General features: G+C 40.0%; 11 protein-coding genes and 1 non-coding gene across 12 annotated transcripts; 3 read left to right on the forward strand and 9 right to left on the reverse strand.

Annotated features, from left to right (window-relative positions):
- Nucleotides 1-96: 96 nt before the first annotated feature.
- OTU2 (deubiquitinase OTU2) lies at nt 97-1,029 on the reverse strand (the record flags this gene model as incomplete). Its single annotated transcript, XM_056228357.1, has 1 exon — nt 97-1,029. The coding sequence occupies one exon, from the start codon at nt 1,027-1,029 to the stop codon at nt 97-99; it is 933 nt and encodes a 310-aa protein (XP_056088087.1).
- Nucleotides 1,030-1,612: 583 nt separating this feature from the next.
- SKDI08G0300 (UTP--glucose-1-phosphate uridylyltransferase) lies at nt 1,613-3,094 on the forward strand (the record flags this gene model as incomplete). The annotated part of the gene is made up of 1 exon (XM_056228358.1): nt 1,613-3,094. One exon carries the CDS (start codon nt 1,613-1,615, stop codon nt 3,092-3,094), a length of 1,482 nt encoding a protein of 493 aa, XP_056088088.1.
- Nucleotides 3,095-3,333: 239 nt separating this feature from the next.
- PRS3 (ribose phosphate diphosphokinase subunit PRS3) lies at nt 3,334-4,296 on the reverse strand (the record flags this gene model as incomplete). Its single annotated transcript, XM_056228360.1, has 1 exon — nt 3,334-4,296. One exon carries the CDS (start codon nt 4,294-4,296, stop codon nt 3,334-3,336), a length of 963 nt encoding a protein of 320 aa, XP_056088089.1.
- Nucleotides 4,297-4,640: 344 nt separating this feature from the next.
- ETP1 (Etp1p) lies at nt 4,641-6,398 on the reverse strand (the record flags this gene model as incomplete). Its single annotated transcript, XM_056228361.1, has 1 exon — nt 4,641-6,398. The coding sequence occupies one exon, from the start codon at nt 6,396-6,398 to the stop codon at nt 4,641-4,643; it is 1,758 nt and encodes a 585-aa protein (XP_056088090.1).
- Nucleotides 6,399-6,749: 351 nt separating this feature from the next.
- Nucleotides 6,750-7,748, reverse strand: YAP3 (Yap3p; the record flags this gene model as incomplete). The annotated part of the gene is made up of 1 exon (XM_056228362.1): nt 6,750-7,748. One exon carries the CDS (start codon nt 7,746-7,748, stop codon nt 6,750-6,752), a length of 999 nt encoding a protein of 332 aa, XP_056088091.1.
- Nucleotides 7,749-7,970: 222 nt separating this feature from the next.
- On the reverse strand, nt 7,971-8,044 carry Skdi_8.trna2V. The gene has a single exon. It is a non-coding gene; the product is annotated as a tRNA-Val (tRNA).
- A 604-nt stretch (nt 8,045-8,648) lies between these two features.
- On the reverse strand, nt 8,649-10,532 carry SKDI08G0340 (uncharacterized protein; the record flags this gene model as incomplete). Its single annotated transcript, XM_056228363.1, has 1 exon — nt 8,649-10,532. One exon carries the CDS (start codon nt 10,530-10,532, stop codon nt 8,649-8,651), a length of 1,884 nt encoding a protein of 627 aa, XP_056088092.1.
- Nucleotides 10,533-11,359: 827 nt separating this feature from the next.
- STE20 (mitogen-activated protein kinase kinase kinase kinase STE20) lies at nt 11,360-14,131 on the reverse strand (the record flags this gene model as incomplete). Its single annotated transcript, XM_056228364.1, has 1 exon — nt 11,360-14,131. One exon carries the CDS (start codon nt 14,129-14,131, stop codon nt 11,360-11,362), a length of 2,772 nt encoding a protein of 923 aa, XP_056088093.1.
- Nucleotides 14,132-14,546: 415 nt separating this feature from the next.
- On the reverse strand, nt 14,547-15,005 carry SHU1 (Shu1p; the record flags this gene model as incomplete). Its single annotated transcript, XM_056228365.1, has 1 exon — nt 14,547-15,005. One exon carries the CDS (start codon nt 15,003-15,005, stop codon nt 14,547-14,549), a length of 459 nt encoding a protein of 152 aa, XP_056088094.1.
- A 324-nt stretch (nt 15,006-15,329) lies between these two features.
- MRP4 (mitochondrial 37S ribosomal protein uS2m) lies at nt 15,330-16,517 on the forward strand (the record flags this gene model as incomplete). Its single annotated transcript, XM_056228366.1, has 1 exon — nt 15,330-16,517. The coding sequence occupies one exon, from the start codon at nt 15,330-15,332 to the stop codon at nt 16,515-16,517; it is 1,188 nt and encodes a 395-aa protein (XP_056088095.1).
- Nucleotides 16,518-16,778: 261 nt separating this feature from the next.
- LAG1 (sphingosine N-acyltransferase LAG1) lies at nt 16,779-18,014 on the reverse strand (the record flags this gene model as incomplete). The annotated part of the gene is made up of 1 exon (XM_056228367.1): nt 16,779-18,014. The coding sequence occupies one exon, from the start codon at nt 18,012-18,014 to the stop codon at nt 16,779-16,781; it is 1,236 nt and encodes a 411-aa protein (XP_056088096.1).
- A 755-nt stretch (nt 18,015-18,769) lies between these two features.
- HSE1 (ESCRT-0 subunit protein HSE1) lies at nt 18,770-20,119 on the forward strand (the record flags this gene model as incomplete). The annotated part of the gene is made up of 1 exon (XM_056228368.1): nt 18,770-20,119. One exon carries the CDS (start codon nt 18,770-18,772, stop codon nt 20,117-20,119), a length of 1,350 nt encoding a protein of 449 aa, XP_056088097.1.
- Between the last annotated feature and the right edge of the window lie 247 nt (nt 20,120-20,366).

The raw sequence follows: 20,366 nt of genomic DNA on the forward strand, positions 1-20,366 counted from the left end.
TATTTATTTTCCAGTCCGTATGCTTCGACTATATAATTAAACAGATGCACTAAAGTTTATAAATGAGCATATCTCATTAGATACGGATAAGAAAAATCAGGAATCATGCAATGAATTGTAGTGCTCGCCTAATGAATAAGTATGTTTGTAATACACCAGCTTCAGTTCAGCCTTTTTGCCCTCCTCATTATAGATCTGAACAGGCCTTCCACTCATTAAAATGCTGATTGGACAATCGAAAACGCGGGATAGGGCCAAAATCTCAATCTCGCCACCCCATTGTGCTGTATGTTCCATCTCCTTGGTATATTCATCGATATCTTTCATTTGCATAGTTTGCTCATCGAGCAAATACGGAACGAAATCGTCCTTATGTTCCTGCACATAATTGCAACTCAACGATCTTAGTTTCATGACATTCAAGTCTGAATATAGTTCCTCTGGATCATGGCGCAATTTCAACTGATCTAATATAGATGCAAATAGACAATGACCATCAGGTTGTATGTCGACTTGTTTAAGTTTAAACAATTCGCATAATTGATCTATAGATTCTTGTTCTATTTTTTTCAGGTCAGGTTGTTTGGACGCTTCCATAGCCGCTTCTTCTTTTATTTTAACAATTGCGGCATCCCTCCTGGCCAATCTTTCCTTCTGCCTGTTGCGACGCTTCTTTGGCTGGGCTTGTTGTTGTTGTTGTTGTTGGGCGAGAGCGTCCTTTTGATTCTGTTCATCTTCTTGCGATATGGAAAGTTGTTCCAATAATTCCTCCGGTGACACTTCATCGTCTTGTTCAGAACTGGGCGCTTGATTATTAGCAATTTTCCAATCTTCGATTTCGTTCTCCTGTTTAATCTTCAATTTATCCTGAAGATCTGAGCATTTCGAGTTAACTTCTTTTCTTTTGGATTTAGTGGCCTGCTTTTTCATACCGGTTATCCTGTTCTGTAGATCTTTGATTTCCTTGCGGTGTCTCGCCAAAATGTCTTCCATACTCTCACAATTCTCTACTGCTACGATACCGCTCATCATGAATATCTTGTATACTTTTCACCTGGTTGAATCACTGAACTCAAGTGGTATCTGTGAATTAATTGTCTTCGAGATGACCAAAACTGAAAAAAAAAGTACTTGGTAAGAAAAAGAAATTTCGCGACGCAATATTAGTCTCTTTGAAAGAGCAGCTCATATGGCGAATTTGCCGATTGAGAGATGTTTATTGTAATAAGAAGGGGACATCTTTCAACGTCGTCCTTGTATACTTGGAATTTATGGCCCTATGATGGAGAAGAGGTACAGCTCTGGAAACAATTTTCTGGAAAATACGGTAGTAACGCCGTTTTAACATTTAACATCCCCTTGTCGCAATAAAAAGTAAAACAATTATGTGAAGTCCTGAGTAGGCTGAAAAGAAAACTTGAATATCGTTTCAGACTAGTAAATAAAAAAATAAATAAGTTAATAAAGCAATGTGCCGTTGCTCTGATCATATTTCCTTTCGCAGATGCGAGGTTTTTGTGATTTTATCAGTGATTCCAAAGGTGACACAAGTTATTCTGATGTAAAAAAAAGTTTCTTCATTGTTCTACAGCATATAATACAATAAGAAGTGATGACAGTGTTCTCAGGAATAAATAAATTAGAATTTGAAGGCACTTTCGAAGGTATAGGAAAGGATGTCGTTATGTCACAAATGATTAAGCTTTTACAGAAACATTTCCCTTCTATATGTGATAAGAATTATGAGTTGAGCTTATTTTTACACATTTTCCAAAGGTATATATTGGAGAATACTTCAATTACTCACGATTTAGACCCAAATGAAATTCGATTGCTCAGCGCCGAAGAAATCGTTGAATTCGAAGATATTCAAAACGAAGAGTTATTCGATCCTGCGCTTATATCAAAAGTGGCCATTCTGAAATTAGATGGCAAGAATAATTCCATAATCAGTAAAGCTAGTCCCTTACTTGAGGTGAAGAATGGGAAGTGTTCCTTGGATATAATAGTCCAACAAACACAGAACTTGAACACAAAGTGGAATTCTGACGTTCCACTCATATTCATGACGTCCCTTGAAACTGAATCCCACACAACGAACTTCCTAGAAAAACACTATTCATCTGATGAAGTTACGTGGAAAACCATAGTACAATCGTGCTTTCCAGTAATTGATAAAAACAGGCTATTACCTATCGACTTGCAAGCCAATTCCAATAAAGAAGACCTCTGGTATCCTTGTGGAACCGGTAATTTAACGGACACACTGTATTTTTCAGGAGAATTGGATAACTTAATCGCTCGAGGCAAAGAGTTTTTATTTGTTTCAAATGTTAATAATTTAGGTGCTACTGTGGATTTGAACATTTTAAGCTACATGGTATCAGAAAAAATCGACTACCTTGTTGAGGTGGTTGAAAGAACCGCAAATGATTCGAATACTGGGGTGTTGGCCACCTACAAAAATAAACTGCGGCTAGTGGATTACGACTGCTTGTCCAATGAAAGTGCAAGAAATTGTAGAATTGTGAACACTAATAATATTTGGATTGATCTGAGGAGTTTGAAGCGTCTAGTAGAGTCTGATGGTTTAAATTTACCAATTCGTTCTTTTGACGCTAAAATAATACACAACAATCGAGAACTGGAGTGTCTGCAATTTAGAACGCAATTGGCCGATTGTATTGGGTGTTTTTCAAGTGCCCAGGCTATGAAAGTAGCAAGGAGCAGATTTTTGCCGCTGACAACATGTAGGGACCTGTTTTTATTGAAATCTAACTTGTATGATCTTGATGCAAATGGGACTTTTAACCTTTACCCTTTAAAGTTTGGGTTACTACCATCAATCAAACTAGGTGATGAGTTTGCCAACTATGAAACTTTCAGGATAGGTATACCTCATATTCCTGATATCTTGGAATTAGATTATTTGGATGTAATGGGTAATGTGTTTTTTGGTCGCAGAGTAATCCTAAGAGGGACGGTTATCATAATTTGCGATAAAGACGAAGTAATTACTATTCCTGATGGCTCTATTCTAGAAAATTCAATAATAAGGAATGAATTTCAGCTGGATGATATGAATGAATATTAAAAAAGGAATGTCTTTAGATGTAATGCATAGATAAAGTTCTTTTTTTTTTCACTATCTAAGAGTGTTCATGTGTCTTCGCAGAAAAATTATTGGAACATATTGCAAAGGTGGGACTACATCGGCAAGTGGGAAAAGAAGATATACACATCATATATGTAGGTATTTATGAAATACTAAAAAGCATCCATCGTTGTTTCTATAATTTCCCTTCTTCCCTCCCATCCCTTTTCATGTTTTGTTTATAGTGGATAGTTCTTGAATAGGTAAGAAATACTTTCACCATTATGCAAACGACGAATACTTTCAGCTAACACACTGCTGATATCAATGACAGCCAATTTTGGACACTTTTTGATTTTTTCTTCGAATGGAACAGTATTTGTGCAAACAACTCTGTCCAGTTGGGAATTGTTAATGTTTTCAATAGCTTTACCTGATAAAACACCGTGTGTGACAATAGCGATGACAGATTTGGCTCTATTCTCCAGAAGAATTTCAGCAGCCTTAGCTAAAGTACCACATGTATCGGCCATATCATCAACAATGATACAGATCTTATCAGTGACATCACCAACAAGAACCATACGAGAAACCTCATTAGCACGAGCTCTCTCCTTATGGATCAATGCAAAATTTAGATCCAGACGGTCTGCCAAAGTAGCAGCACGTTTGGCCCCACCAGCATCCGGCGAGATTATGATTGAATCCATATAGTTGACATTTTCCTTAATATATCTGACTACGCTTGGCTCTGCATATAGATTATCTACAGGAACGTCGAAAAACCCCTGAATTTGGGAAGCGTGCAAATCCATAGTAATAACATGATCACAGCCAGCAGTTGTTAGCATATCGGCCATCAACTTAGCAGTGATGGGGGCACGAGATTTATCCTTTCTATCTTGTCTTGCATATGGAAAATTTGGAATAATGGCAGTGATTCTTCTTGCAGATGCAGTCTTAGAAGCATTGATCATGATCAATAATTCTAGAACACGATCATTCACCACGCCGGAGCCAATTTGCGTAATGATGAAGATATCCTGGTCTCTAACAGATTCCCCGATAGAAAAGGAGACTTCGCCGGTTGGATCTCTTTTGAGCTTACTACTAGTTAATTGTAGACCCAGTCTTTTGGCAACAAGCTCAGCCAAACCACGGTGAACGTCTGGCGCTAATAATTTGATGGAGTTCGTTGGCATTTTCTTATTCTATGTGAATATATGAGGCACAATTCGAATGGGAAAGCTGTTATATCCCGCTTGCAAGGTACGTAGAAAAAAGAGTATGAATCTTTCTTGGTTATATTTAAGAAAAACTAATTAAATAGTAACAAAAGAGAGCATGTAATGTATAAATAGGTACGAGATGCAGTGAATAATTCTATTCGCAATCACAGCTTTATAAAACTCATCCATTTACAGTTCCATTGAAAATTTTTCGCAGCTAAAAAAAAAGAAAAAAGGAAAAGAAAATCGATGAGCAAACCGTACAGGGAGATATGATATACTGCAGATATAAGACACGATGGCGATGACATGAAGATTTATTTCCCCGGTTTTTTTTTCTTATTGCGTTTCTTCTTGCTTTTAGATGACTGGGCTCCTTCCAAAGGCTGTTGTATTAAGATGGTACCTTCTTTTACACTCTCATCAGCGGTTTTGAATTTTTCTTGGGAATCTAGGTAAAACATTAAATCCTTTACCTGCTCTTCCAGGTCTTGCTTAGATTCGGCCAACACTTTTTTGTCTTGTTCTAACTGCTCTTGCTTTTTCGACAAATGATCCAAGTTGGCCTGCAATCCCTCGATGACTAGTTTATCTTCATCAAGTTTCGTTTTTTGAATTGTTTCTTTCTCGTGCCATTCTTTTTGAGTAGCTCGAAATTGCAGCTTTAAATCTTCCATAGACTTCTGTAAACTTTCTACTTGCGATAGTTCAGATACGTTTTGATTTTGCTCTTGTAGTTTTAGTTCATAATATTCTCTTTGTGACTCTAATTGAGAGATCAATACTTGTACGTACTCTAAATGATACTCTCTATGCCTTAGAAAATTTGCCGCAAGCTCTCCATCTTTTTTATTAGAGTTTGATCCTTCGCCCCCTTTATTCCTGCTGCCGTTAACGACATTTTGCAATTCATCAGGATTATCAGTTTCATTAGTGTTATCATCACTAGATCCGCCAACTTCTACGAGCTTCCCATCAACTTCATTCTGCACAAGCCGATGGACGTAATTATCTCCTGCATAATCCCATACCCTTTGTGTTCGTATATCCATCGCAAAACAATGTAGAGTTTCTTCATAATGCTTGATGGCATGTTTGGAATTGTAGCGGCCACATCCAACATTGCCGCAAATCAGGCAGATCCACAAATTATCATTGGAACCGCATGTTGCACAACGCGCAGAATCGCCTGCCTGCTTTAATAAAGAATCTCTGCTTAGCCGCAGACTTGAATGTCTACACACGGGACATCTTGAGTTCTTCCATTTGTTTAGGCATTGGCAATGAAATGTATGTTGACATGGAATGGTTACTAACCCAGTTGTTTCCGAATCCATCCGTTCCAGGCAAACGGGACATGTCGGTAATTCGACTTTTACTAGTTCTCTTTTTTTTTTAACGGTAAATGGATCAGTAAGTAGATAAGGGAAGTCTTCGTTAGCGGTAGGTCTTTGAAAGAGTTTTTCTTGGAAAACAATTTCTTTTACAGAAACTACATGACATGTTTCAGGATCCATCCTACTGAAACTTTTGCCATTGAACTCTTCTTTGAAATTTTTTGCATCAAGTGCATTTCTAAACTTAATCAAAACTGTAAAGTTGAAACCCATTCCCTTCTGCTGATTTCTTAATATACGGAAGTTTGAAATCTGATTATTTACAATCTCATCACCAATATAAAAATGCAATAAATCGTGAACAGTAAAGTAAGTTGGGACAAATAGAATGCAGGCCATGGTATCATCTCCAGGTATAGTCAAAATTCCCTTTTCAGCACTGGAATTATCAAGATTGTTCAACTTAAACAGTCTTATTATACCATGACCTAAGTATTGTGAAGTAATCAAATCGGTTTCCTCTTCCTTTGATGCTTGGTTTGTGAAATCTGTTATCATGTCTACTGTGTAGTCACAAACCCTCCAGTCTTGCCAATGTTGATTGTTATTCTCGATGTTTCCTCTCCAGATACTGTCTGATTTACACTTGTTTGGAACGCTCCTAAAAACTTGATAAGCGGATTCGACCTGATCTTGACTTTCAAACTCTAAGACGATATTATATTCAAGTTGATTCATATATGCGAATACTCAGCAGGAGCAGGGTATATTCGAATGCAAATACTCTTTTATTGTCTTTTTTTATTGCTCTGGAACTCATGCCTCATCAATACGTAGGTCTTTATTTTCATTTTTTTTCATTTCACCGTGGGTCGTCCCCTAAAAATATCCAAGAATCACAAGCAATGCATTTATGTAAGATTTCTAACAGAGTGAATAAAATACGTTTCCAGTAGTGTTTATTCCTATGGAGATATGTATTTGAACTAGAAGCCAAAAAACCAAAGAAAATTTGTAAGCTGTTTTGCCTAATGAGCTGCTTGCGTAGTTTCTAGTTACTGTTTATGAGGCAGCCTTGTTGAAGTATACTCACTCGTTCAAAGTAGCCTCTTTAACCAGTAAATCAATCAAAGTTCTTTTATAGGCAGGTCCATGGGTATGACAACATTCTTGTCCTTGCAGCTTGTTCATAACGTAGGTCACATCAAAGTCCCTATCTTCCGATAGCTTGTGAAGATACTCCCAAGTAGCGGGGATTGTTAGTACTTGTCTTCCTGCTTCTTCCGTATACTGGGCATTTCGTTTCGGTGTGACCTCGTTCTCATTCGAAGAGTGTATGTTTTTATTCTTCAGCTTACCTTCCAGGACCATCGAAGTGAAGAATTCATCTTTCGTTGGGAAGGAATATTTGTGATCGGTATCATTCGTTAAATCATTTGAGCACTTTTCATTACCGCTCCGTAACAGCAGCCTGTTTTCTGCGTTAATTTCAGTATTAACTTTTCTTAGTTCTTTTATTTCTTTCAACAGGCTTTGACGATTTTTCTCACTTTTCATTAGCTTATCTTGTAACTCTCTTAGCCTGGCCTCTTTTCTTTCTCTAAACGCCCTTTGAGCAGCTCTGTTCTGAGCCTTTTTCTTTGCTTTAAAGTCACCTGGAATATTTTCCTCATCAAAAAGTGAAAGGGCTACTGAACTTGAAGGGTTGTTCATTTTCTCAAAAGAATCATTGACATTACTATCGTCGTTGTTATCATCATTGTTATTCACATCCACATTAGAAGAGCAGTCACCGGAATTAGGCGTTAATTGAACGTTCTGAAAGGCATCAGTCTTGAGAAAGGATGTCTCACCCTGAAATATCATATCGCTACTGGCTTCAGTAAGGTCTATAGCAGGACAGTCATCATCTAAAATCGGGAAGGGAAGAGTGTCGTCATTTGGTTGATTTCGCTGTTGTTCCATACATTCATTATCGTTTTGAAATATCGAAATTTCATTATAAATGTCCTGCTCCTGCCGTTGAGAGTTTACGCATTTTATGAGCCCATTCGTCTTTTTATTCACGTCAGGAGATGACAAATTCATTATCTTGATCGTATTCTTCGCTTACAAACACAGTGTGTGTTATAAGCACCTATTATTCTCGACAGCGCAATGTCAAAGAAGAAAAGAACGGTCTTTATCAGTACGGCTCAGCCTAAACTGCATAAATGACCTTGAATATTATTTGCAGCTATACTTCCTGACATCAACTTTTGCTGAAATCTAGCACATGCTTTTTTGGAAGAAAAAAATGGTAAAAAAACATGATTTCGCCCAGGATCGAACTGGGGACGTTCTGCGTGTTAAGCAGATGCCATAACCGACTAGACCACGAAACCAACTTTCATTGATGTTCACGGTTATCCTTAATTGACCCATATTTATTCTTTAGGTGATGAATGCAACACCTATTCTCGTTCAAGATCCAGACGGTAAACAGATTGAGGAACAGCTCGGCCATATCAAAGTCAATTGAAGCTAAACCACAAGGATTGAAAATGTATCGGGATCAATAACTCAAATTGTTGGAATCGCAACCAACTATCGACCAATTACCAGTACAACAGAGTTGATTATTGTTTCAACACTAGTGGAGTAGTTTAGAGCAGCAATTGAGATAATGTTCCCTTAAGAAAAGATTCTTGAAGCTTCGCTACGGCACGGCAAAGAAAACAACACGTTTTTTCGACTTCTCTCTTCAAACTATTTGAACAAATATCAGGAAGGCATAAATTAATGGCACCACCTGGGAGTGTTAAAAATTATTCAAAAACAATAATTAGTTAGGTTTACGATGCAGAAAGCTACTATAGAAATTTGTAAATTTTAATCTAGATACATTAAAATGTAGTTACGTAAGTCAGGCCTAATATGTGCTTTAAATTACACCTAACGTATTCTTTTTGTTCTCGCTGATATCATAAGCATCATCGACCATCCTGATTATAATTCGGAGGTTGTGTGACGATTATGAGAATGTTTAGAGGCAGTAAAGTTTTGCCGCCTTGGAGAACTAGTCAAATCCTCCATATCCAGGTTAACAATTCCTGCAACGTTGTTTGCTGTTATTCTGGCTTTACGATTTATACCAACAGCAGCCATTTTTCTGAGTAAATCTTCTCGACTTTCTGCGTTCTTGCTTGGATGAAATTCTGTCGATACCACCCCAAGTAACCCACCCAATGTGGCACTATTGGCTCTACGTGGAGAGTGGACGTCGTCAGTATATGTGGGAGACGAGGTTGGAGCGTTATGAGGGAAGGTATCTTGTGTCGTTCTAGGCAACCCTGGCGGTGTTACTTCCCTGGAAGGTATACTTTCAGCAAGATGGGTGATAATTTTTTCCAGCTTGGTACCTGGTTTACTTTCTAGGATATTGTAACCACCATTTTTTTCGTACTCCTTTTGCTCGCGATCTTCTTCGGTTTTCACTAACCTTAGCACGCTTTTGTCGTCCTTATTCTTACTTCTCACAAATGTAGAGTTATGCGTTTCGGCTCTATTTAAGAAAAGTTCATTTTCCTTTGGGTCGTAAGTTGCATCTTCAATAGTTTTTTCTCTTTCTAATGGTTCGCCCATCCCCCTTACAGGGAACACACCAGGCGGTGATCTCATACCGCGATGCTTGTAAGTTGATTTAGTTGAGTGGTTGAAGGGAAATTTTGAGTGTGAGGATCTTGTTGTAGAGTTTGCATTAGGTATGAATGGAACGGGTTCTCCCAAATCTGATTCTATGGTAGCATTCTCAGAAGTTATTACCGATGAATGTACAGATAGTAGCGAGTTTAGACTTCTTCCGGTCAAATAACTCGAACTATCATGCGTCGTATTATATATATCTGCGGAATCCTTTTCTGTCAGGTCTTCAAGATTACCACCCGTTTCGGTTGTATCGTCGTCATCAGTATCATCTTCTGCATCTTCCTCAAGCTCACGTTTTGGTATTCTGACGACTCTGGAATCCATATTCAGTTCTGGTTGTTCATCCCTTGCCTCGTATTCTGGTAGAGACAATCTCTTTCTATCACGTTCCACAACCACCAAATGTAAATAAAAAGGAACAACTGCACTGAAAAAGACTCCTCCGACCATGTTGCCCAAAGAAGCAGGAATCAATAGTTTCCAAATGTATTTACCCACGGAAACATTAGCACCGTTGAGCATGGCAATGAATGATGCGGACATATCAGCAACCACATGCGTAAACCCGATGCTTACAAAAGTAATGATGGGGAGTGACATTACGATGAATTTCACATGGATAGGTTTTGCCATTAATTGAAGGTAGATGGCCAAACATACGAAAAAATTTCCTGCTATTCCCTTCAGAAAAGTTTGTATGAATGAATATGAGGCCTTTTGTTCAATGATTTGTTTCGAGCCTTTCAACCAAAGCTCCTGAGAACCAATACCTGTAAGATGACCGAAAAGGTATGAAACGAAAAGCGAGCCAGCGATATTACCCAACCAACTAACAAACCACGAGATAATTAGATCATAAATGGTCACTGCTCTTCTCATTACCCCAACAGAGAAAAATAGAATATTAGAATTAAAAAGATCAGCACCCATTATGACCACATAGAATAAACCTATAGCAAAGGTCACACCAGTTATGAGATTCACCATACCTGGATTTCGTGCGACCATATCAGGGTCATCGGAATGCACTGCCACCAGTAAGAATGAGCCACTACTGAATAGAATGCCACCAAGAATGGAATTTACTGCCAATGTGTCTAGTTGCAGTCTCGCTTTTTTCATAGCGGTGGCTACCACAGCTAGTGCAGTTTCATGTGGCGTAAGATAACTTGAATCGTCGACCATATTATTTTCCACTAGCGCTTTTGATATTGCCTTCTTATTATTATTGTTGAAGCTTTTCTTTTCACTAATTCCTATCAAATATATAATTTGATTTACTAAAGGATTGTTTAAGCGATGAGTTCAAACAAAGTTACAAATACGCGTTCCATACATACGCGTCAACCAAGAAGTGAATGTGGTATTGTTACCAACTAAATAGAGAACTCTTCTACTTTTGGATTATTACCTTGCTTCTGTTCTTCGTCTTCTTATTCGCAGAATAATAAAGTTTGGTCAAATATGATTAGTTTACCGGCTTTTTCCTAATTGAGATATTGCCGCGACCGGGAGGGAGACGACGCCACACGCGAGGGGGTAGGGTATGCGGGCAATTGAAAAGACAAAGCAAGTTGGGATCCAAACATGGACCATTATACGGTAATAAAGTATAAGGTGATGTTCACAGTATAGCTGGTCTTGATAGGCCTTGATAGGAAGTTTATCAACCGGTTCTCTCGCCAGTATACTCGCCAAGAGAGAAATGATGACGATTCTACCGGTAGTGTTCTCTTCTATTTTGTTGCCTTCTCCCGCATTGGAAGATGCCGCGTACATTCGCCGGACTGCGGCCTGGTGCAGTTGGTTGAGAAAAAAAATTCGGTTGGCATGGTAATGTGATGCTTGTTTTACGATTATTGTGTCAAATGGTTTAATGCTACCGAATTGGAGTGAAGATGCGTTATAAAATGTCCAAAATATACACGATAGGATATATAATAAGATTCTTGTATGCTAGCCACAAACGTGTATATACTTGCTCGATAATAAGGTTTATCCTATCTGTTTCGTTACTTTTGTTTGTCATTTTCAGTTACATTTGCATTTACGTTTTCATTTACAGTTTCTTTGCTGTTCTTATTTTCACCACAATTATTTGTGGCACTTTTATGCTCGTTGTTGTCATCGTCGTCGTCATTGTCTTCATCAGCATCCATGTTTTCTGCTAATTTTTTCAATCTTGCCAGCTTGACTAGCGGTGCTAGTGAAGAATTGGCTTCAGCTATTTCAGTGATGTATTCATCATGCAGTAACTCTGTGGCACTTGCTCTTTCTTCGGGTTCCACACATAGGCACCAATCAAGGAATTTTTTTAGGCTTGACGATAGATTCTCAGGTTCCTTTAACTTGGGCGTACCATTTGTAGCAATCAAATACAATGCTCTAAGGGGAGTCTCGTTTAAATATGGGGGTTCGCCTTCAATCATCTCTATGATCATAATACCTAGAGACCAAATATCAACTTTGGGGCCGTATTCTTTCCGAGAGACCACTTCAGGTGCCATCCAATAAGGTGTTCCCACCATGGTGGTTCTTTTCAAGTTCAACTCATTGATTTGAGCACAAAACCCAAAATCGGTCAACTTAATATCACCTTCCATGGATAGCAATATATTATCAGACTTGATATCCCTATGTAGAACACCTTTAGAATGTAAAAATTTCAACCCACTCAAAGTTTCTCTACACACGGCACCGATTTGGCCTTCCGTCAAAATACAATGGGTGACCACGTCAGTCAGGGAACCACCTTCCATGTATTCCATAATGACCCAAAGATCGCCTTTCAAAACGTAAGAATCGATGAAGTTAACAATGTTGGGATGTTTGCTGCCTTTCATGACCAGTATTTCGTTGATGATTAACTCCTTCTTTGGTTGTTTTTCAAGATTCATTTGTTTGATGGCCACTGAGACGTTTGTACCTATTTCGTAAGCAGTATAAACACCACCCGAGGCACCTTGGCCAATTTTCACTAAATTGGCGTATTTCAAGCTTGGGTCACCGTCAGAGCATATTTCGTTCAACTTGGCGTATAATTGCTTCTTACGTCTTTCTCTTTCCTCTCTCTTTTTCTCATTTAACTCCTTGGACAAGCTTCTTGCTTGAACCGGTTTGGCAGAAGGTGATGCCCCCGCTTCCTGTGGCGAGGCTATTGGCGACTGCGGAGTTGAACGTGGCGGGGCTGGTGTGGAAATGATTGGAGAGGTTATGGATTTGGTTGGTGGTATTGGCGGCAGCGGCTGTTCCTCCTTTTTCAGAGTAGCATTTCTCGATATTGAGGACATGTTTGCACTGGTTCTATTAGGAGTTGTGGGCATACGGTTTTGCCTTGATGGAGAGGCGTTAGAGGAAGGTGGATTGACGATGGGCGACTTTATTACTGGGGCTGAAACGGAAGCAGAAGATGGCGGCTTGGGGGCCGGCCTACTTGGTATGAATTTCGCGTTTGCTGAGCTAGACTCTGTGTTCAGGCTTGGGGACATGATGTGATTAGACATTGGTGTGCCAGTTCTGGAACCAAAATTGTGCGAATCACTTGTCGACGGAGGATATTTATTGAACGAGTTGGAGGGTGGTGTTCCCGGCAATCCTGTAGTCGTGTTGAAAGTTTTGAACATTTTATCTTCGCCGTTTGTTTCCGTGACATCCTGGTAGAATTTAACAATATCCATGACAGCTTGCATGTTTTGCTGTTGCTCTCTTTTGGAAATACCACTAGAAGTCAGCAGTTTTTCCCACTCTTCCGGTAACCCTATATATTCGCCAGTCTTGGAGTCCACACCTACGTGATGTATGTGTTTGGCATTGTATGGAGTAGATATTCTCAGAGCGGTGGTTGTAGACGATGAGGAAGAATTATTGGATGATGAAGAGGCTCTCTTATCATCCTGAGAATTCCTCTTGATGTTTTGTACAAAGGACGTAAAGACCTCTTTCATTCTTAGAGTACCACTACTTGAACCGCTTTTCCTTTTCTTTGTAGAGGAGGAAAAGAACGGTTTTTCAGTTTGCTTCTTAGGTGGAGAGGAATTTTTCAAAGGATTTTTTGGCGGAAAGCTTTTCTTCGCAGAAATCGGTTTATTTTTCGATTCAGGCTTGGAGGACTTGATCATCGGTTTATGTTGCGTATTCTTAGGGTTAATAAGCGAATAAGAAGCTGAACTGATTTGCCTTGGAGTGGCCGTCATTGATGGTTTAGAAATAGTGGGAGTCGACACTGGTGTAGCCCTTCGTATGTCAGTGGAGCTTTTATTCGAGTTCGCAGTGGACGATGCAACCGGCTGTTGTTGATGCATTGTAGTGGTGTTATTGTCTATAGTTTCCGTGGAATCTGTTAATGATAATTTCGATATTAAAGTGTCATTAAACTGGTGATCCGACTCGGACGCGTTTATTGTCGAGAAAGTGTTGTCGGCAGAAAGATTTGAAGTCATATTCTTGGTATTTATATTGGGGGTTACTTGTTCCAGAGATTTGGCCTCATCGTTATCAGAATGGGGACTCACCGATGAAGACATTCCACTGATGACTGAAGAGGAAGATACGCGGGTAAATTGGATAGGATCATCCAGTGAAACAACGTTATTGTCATCATCGTTGCTAGTACCAGAGTTCTTAGCAGGATCCATTGATTTATACTCATTGGCCCCATGTGGAGCATTAGCGTCGTCCTGCAATGCATTGACATTCAAAGTGCCCGTAGTCCTGGGCAATCGTAATCCATCACCAAGACCGTCCTTGTCTGGTAATGCCGCTATAGAAGATGGATCATTGCTCATTTCTTTTTATGAATCGAGTTAATCGAGGGTTTTGGAGGTGTATAGGATGAATGGAGGCAGTGAAGAGAATAAGTATGAGTTGTTTGGTACCTCGCCCTTGATTGTATGTATGTATGTATGTACGTCCGTGTGTCCGTGAGGAAGTAGGTAAATAAATGTGTGTGTATGTATTGTATTGTATTGTATTGTATTGTATTGTATGCGTTGCTAATGCGAAATTCCGGATGCCTCTTTTTGGTTTCGTATTCTTCCTCTCTGGCCAGGTGACTTCTAAATTTTTCAGCTGCCAAAAGCGGTAGACGTTCAAATTCCCTCTCTTGACCGAGGTTCGGGGCCACGAGGCGAAAATTTTTCAATAAAAAAAAGTCACCATTCTTTTTTCTTTTCCGTACCTAGCGATACCGCACGTGACACGTCACCGCTGCCCAATAACGTGTTCCCAGTACCGAAGCAGTCGAGCAGCAACGCTTGTGGCGGGCGGTTCTGGATAGAATTCGACCTGCGAAGGCAAGCTGAGGCACTGAAGTAGCACTAGGTTGAGTAGTCGCACCTGTTGTGGGCCGTCTTGTGTCGCAGTGAGATCCCACAGCCCGTATACGAGTACTTTCGAGTATTTTGGAGCACGTGCCTGCGCTTGCATCCGGGTGAGATACATATACAAATACTTTACCCGGCCCAAAAACACGACGGCTACCCGCTCGCGGCTTGCCACGTGACTTGCGACCGTGTTCGCAGTCACGTGGTGGAGCAGCTTCCCGGACTCCACGTATTTTCTGGCGGCATCCCCCAAGACTATCACCAGCACGCCCGCGCCCGGCTGTTCCAGGCCCCAGTCACTAGCTACTAATTGCTGTAATCGCTCTTCAAACTGCATCTCGTTTCTTGCCTCCGCTGCTCTTGCACTTGCATCTATGCACGATACGATACAATATATACCATTCATGTATATACACGTACAGTATATCTCGAGTGCTTTGGTTTTCGGCGAAAGAAGAATGCCGGATCGAAAAAAAGATAGCGAAAAAAACGAGTGCGGGAGGTGAACCCGAAGGCTGAAATTTGTATGTCGTGAATCCGTACCCTCTCTTGAGAGTGAAGAATCATCAGACCTTCTGAGTGTACATACCCTTGAGATCCTGATAGCAGCGGCAGTACTACGGGAATATCAGGAAAAAAAGTGCGAAGCTATTCTTCCCTCATGCAGAGACACGTTTGTGCGAGAAGTTTCAGGCGTTTTTCCTCATTGAGGAGCCCTTGTCTATCTAAGAGATTTCAGTCGTCATCATCCAGTGCGGTCAACAAGCCTACAGACAATGATGAAGTGTTGCTGTTGCAGCAGAAGCTTCTGTACGACGGAATCAGATCAGAGTTGAAATCTTTATCTCAAATACCTGAAGATGAAATATTACCTGAACTGAAGAAGTCATTAGGGGAAGGCAAGCTGTCCGCCAAAGAAAGTCACTTAGACTCTGAATTGAACGATTTCTTCAAAAATTATGCTCAATTTAACAAGCTGTTTGACAGCAGCACATTCGGTGGACATTCTTCGTCAACAATGGCAGCAGCGGCCGCCCCAACTAAGCCTTACCCCAATCTTATACCTTCTGCCAATGACAAACCATATACTTCCCAAGAACTCTTCTTGCGTCAACTAGGACATTCCATGCATACGGCCAAATTAGGTGCCACTATTTCCAAGGTCTACTACCCCCATAGGGACATTTTCTACCCACCTCTCCCTGAAAACATCACTGTTGAAAACTTATTATCTGCTGGTGTTCACCTGGGACAATCGACCTCGCTTTGGAGATCGTCCACGCAATCCTACATATACGGCGAATATAAAGGTATCCATATAATAGATCTGAACCAAACTTTGTCTCATTTGAAAAGAGCCGCCAAGATCGTAGAGGGCGTCTCGGAATCCGGCGGCATTATCCTGTTTTTGGGTACAAGACAAGGTCAAAAAAGAGGACTCGAGGAAGCTGCAAAAAAGACATATGGTTATTATGTCTCTACAAGGTGGATCCCGGGTACTTTGACGAACTCTACGGAAATTTCGGGTATCTGGGAGAAGCAGGAAATAGATTTTCATGGTACTCCCACGCAAAGATCGCTATCACCAAATGAAACTTCGAAGCAGCTCAAGCCAGATTTACTAGTGGTGTTGAATCCTACAGAAAACAGAAACGCTTTGCTAGAGGCCATCAAATCACGAGTTCCGACCATTGCAATAATCGATACAGACTCCGAGCCTTCCTTGGTCACCTACCCCATCCCAGGTAATGATGACTCGTTGAGATCCGTCAATCTTTTATTAGGAACTTTGGCGAGGGCTGGCCAAAGAGGCTTGCAAAATCGTTTGGCCAAAAATGACATGACATAAGTCCATTCTCTTCTTTCGACTCACGTCGTAAACCTGTACATATATCCATATATCCTTAAACTTATATATATAAAATGGCCTTGAAGAAACTTGACAATGTGTTTTTTTTTTGTTTTTCATAGATATTATTTTTTTCTTTATTTGAGTCAATCAATCCCTCTTATACGCAATAATATATGTAGTATGTTGATTTACCTAAGCTTTTAGCATAGAGATAGAAAATGAGAAGCAATGGCACAAAGTGCTCTCCGTTGAGAAGTTTTATTCCCGTTTTTCCTTAGATTCTTCCTCTTCAGCGCTTTCACCGTAATCACTTTCACTTCTTTCATCTTTTTGAATACCTTGCCATACCAATCTATACAAGATTCTAAGAATAAGAAACAACCAATACAAATTCACTAATTGTAGAGCTGCAATTAGCACAAATACAATTGGTAAAGAGATCCAACATTTGTATTGTTGTGTGGCAAAGTTCAGCACGTAGTTTCCTTCATGGCGAAACTCCGTCAAGACAGACCACAATATTCTAATATTCACAATATGACGTAGATAAATCCAAAAAAACACGAACAAGCCGAAAACAAAAGGTGTAAGTACAGAATTGAGGTAGTTCAAAGTCTTGGATAAGGAAAGAAAAAAATCAGACATATCCATGGTAATATAAATCGCTAGCCCCATTTTTGTAAAATGGAAGACATATGATGACCAAATCAGTAGCAATGTCACAATATGATGGAAAACCAGCTCCTTATAATCCTTTCTTGGTTTCTCCAATTGCAAAACAAGAACACAAGCTTGTTGTGCCCAAAATGCTGCTTGGCCTAAGTAGAATATCTTGAACAAGAATGGATTGGTTATATCAGGGAACGTCCTGTACATGGGTTTGGTCTTGAACAGCCATAAATCACTATGGTACATAATATAAAGGCCGAATGGACCTGACATGCCACAATAGAATATGGCGTACATTTGTTCTAACATACGCTTTTGGCGATGTTCAGAGGTAACATTTAAGTAGATTATGAATGGTCGGATTACAACGTCCATCAGAAATTCACGTAGAAATGTGAAGAAGATCATGTAGAAAAACACGAAACTTAAATCTTTAATGCCTTTCCCATATGAGTCAGTACCTTCGACCTGATACGATATAGCTACGAACATATGCAGAGGATTGGATTCCGTTCTATTCCCAGATGAGAAATATGCACTATACACTGACACAAGTATGAATAATGGTGTTAACCAACTATGACGATAGTTGATTTCCCTATATGAAAACCAAACCTTCCATAGTAGGTCACTATCTTTCTTGGAATCGCCAGTTAACGCCTGCATCCTCTTTTTGGCCTCATTCTTGGATGCTGCACTTTCAGGCATGGCCGCGAACCCGGGCACTGTATCACCTAAGTCAATTTTTCCCACAGAGGAGTTCCGTCTTCTCGTTCTTGCATTAACCACTAATCTATCGACAGACTTGTCTGTAGCAGATGCCATATTGCTAGCTTTTTTAATATGTCTCTTTTCCGGAGTTCACTTTAACAAATGTCTTAAATATCTTGCGCCGTAAACCTCAATCAAACAGGTCAATGGAAATAGTCTTATTCACTCTTTCCTGGTGAGAAACTTTAACTGACTGTATGCGGAGCCGGGCTTTCCTTGCTTTCTCAAGTGATAGCGCATTAAATGTCGATGTTGCAATTTGCAGGTTCCCTGAAAAATAGAAGTTTTTCATCGCTTTTTCTACCCCTGCTTGAACTGTGCTCGGTCAGAAAGTTTCTGAATGGTAAAAAGGTATAGCAGCTAATTACATAGGATCCAAATCTCCAAATGCGGCTATAAACGTGAATATCTGCTAGTCTTTAGTGTGCTGTTACCGTTTCGCTCCGGATGCAGGCATGTTCTCCAGACAAACTTTTAATATGTAGTTGTAAATGAAAACAGCTCGGTATATCGGGAATATATCAACGTTAATGGTATTAAAAGGCGCAGCATATTACCAGGAGCTAAGATTAATTTAAGAGATGTAGTTTATATTGTTTTCCTGGATTTTCTAAACCTTTTAAACGCAATTATGTACATTATTGAATTGTATGTCAATTATACATCGTTTGTAGTGACTTTTGAAGGAAATTTACGTTACATAAAGGAAGAGCAAAAGATCTCTGACAACTAACCATAGGGGTTTCATCAAAGACAGTGTAGAAGTTTCCATTTAAACAAGTTCTTTGGCGAAGATGGTATCATCCACGATGGAGATAAGAAATGCTGTATTGAGGGCGACAGATCCCAAGTTGAGAACCGATAACTGGCAGTACATTTTAGACGTGTGCGATTTGGTAAAGGAGGATCCCGAAGATAATGGGCAGGAGGTCATGGATCTCATAGAGAAGAGGTTAGAGCAACAGGACGCTAACGTAATCTTAAGGACACTCTCTTTGATGGTATCACTCGCAGAAAACTGTGGTTCCCGTTTAAGACAGGATATTAGTTCAAAGCATTTTACGTCATTGCTATATGCGCTCATCGATAGTCATTCCGTGCATATCACACTAAAGAAAGCGGTGGCTGATACCGTCAAGCAACTGGCGGACTCGTTCAAAGATGACTCATCATTGCGCTCCATGGGAGATCTGTATGACAAAATCAAAAGAAAGGCACCATACTTGGTAAAACAACCCAATGTTCCAGAGAAACATAACATGACTACGACAACTGACAATTCAGACGACGAAGAATTACAAAAGGCACTTAAAATGTCCCTGTTTGAATATGAAAAGCAAAAAAAACTACAAGAACAGGAAAAGGAAAGTGCTGGGGCTCTTTCCCAGCAACAGCAACAGCAGCAGCAACAGCAGCTAAATCAAGCTCCTATGCACACGACACCGGTACAAACTATTGTAAGAAGAGTTCGAGCGCTATATGACTTATCTACAAACGAACCTGACGAGTTATCTTTTCGAAAGGACGACGTCATCATAGTGCTGGAGCAAGTATATAGAGATTGGTGGAAGGGAGCACTTCGAGGAAAGATGGGTATATTTCCATTGAATTATGTGACGCCAATCGCTGAGCCGTCGAAAGAGGAAACTGAAAACGAGAAAAATAAAGAAGCAGTGATCCTCTCTCAAAAAACCGCTGTAGATCAACTCCATTCCTCCCTAAATGCTGCATCTAAAACGGGAGACTCTAACGAAGTATTGCAAGACCCTCATATTGGAGATATGTATGGCTCTGTGACGCCTTTAAGACCACAAGTTACAAGAATACTGGGTAAATACGCGAAAGAGAAAGAGGATATGCTATCCTTGCGTCAGGTGTTAGCAAATGCGGAACATACATATAATCAGCTAATGGATCGCGCAGCAAACGCTCACATCTCGCCTCAAGCTGCAGTACCAGCCTTTTACACAGGAATTCCTAATAATGATGTCGCCCCGGCAATGCCACCTCAGAAGCAAGGTTACCACAACCATCAGTATGCATCCTACCCTTCTAACCAACCGATTCAAAACTCTCCAAACGGTAGGACAAATACCCAGTACGGTTATGATATGGGATACTCAGTTGTGAGCCAACCGCCACCTGATTATGAGCAATAGTCCCCCACACTGTATAGTGCGCTACATATTCTCAATGTTCGGCAATTTACTCAGTTTTCAGACCATATGCTGGTGTCCTTTAGGACACCCTTGCGCCCACACATTTTATGTTTTTTTACACCACAATAAAACTATTTTTTTTACGACCTTTTTTTTCCTGAACTTTTGCCGAACATTCTTCGAAATTTCACCTCTTGTAGTCTCCGGTAAAGGGTATTCTAATTGCTAAACCATTAGTGTAATGAAA

The sequence above is a fragment of the Saccharomyces kudriavzevii genome (genome assembly GCF_947243775.1).
Source record: "Saccharomyces kudriavzevii IFO 1802 strain IFO1802 genome assembly, chromosome: 8".
In the NCBI taxonomy this organism is placed as follows: Eukaryota; Fungi; Ascomycota; class Saccharomycetes; order Saccharomycetales; family Saccharomycetaceae; genus Saccharomyces; species Saccharomyces kudriavzevii.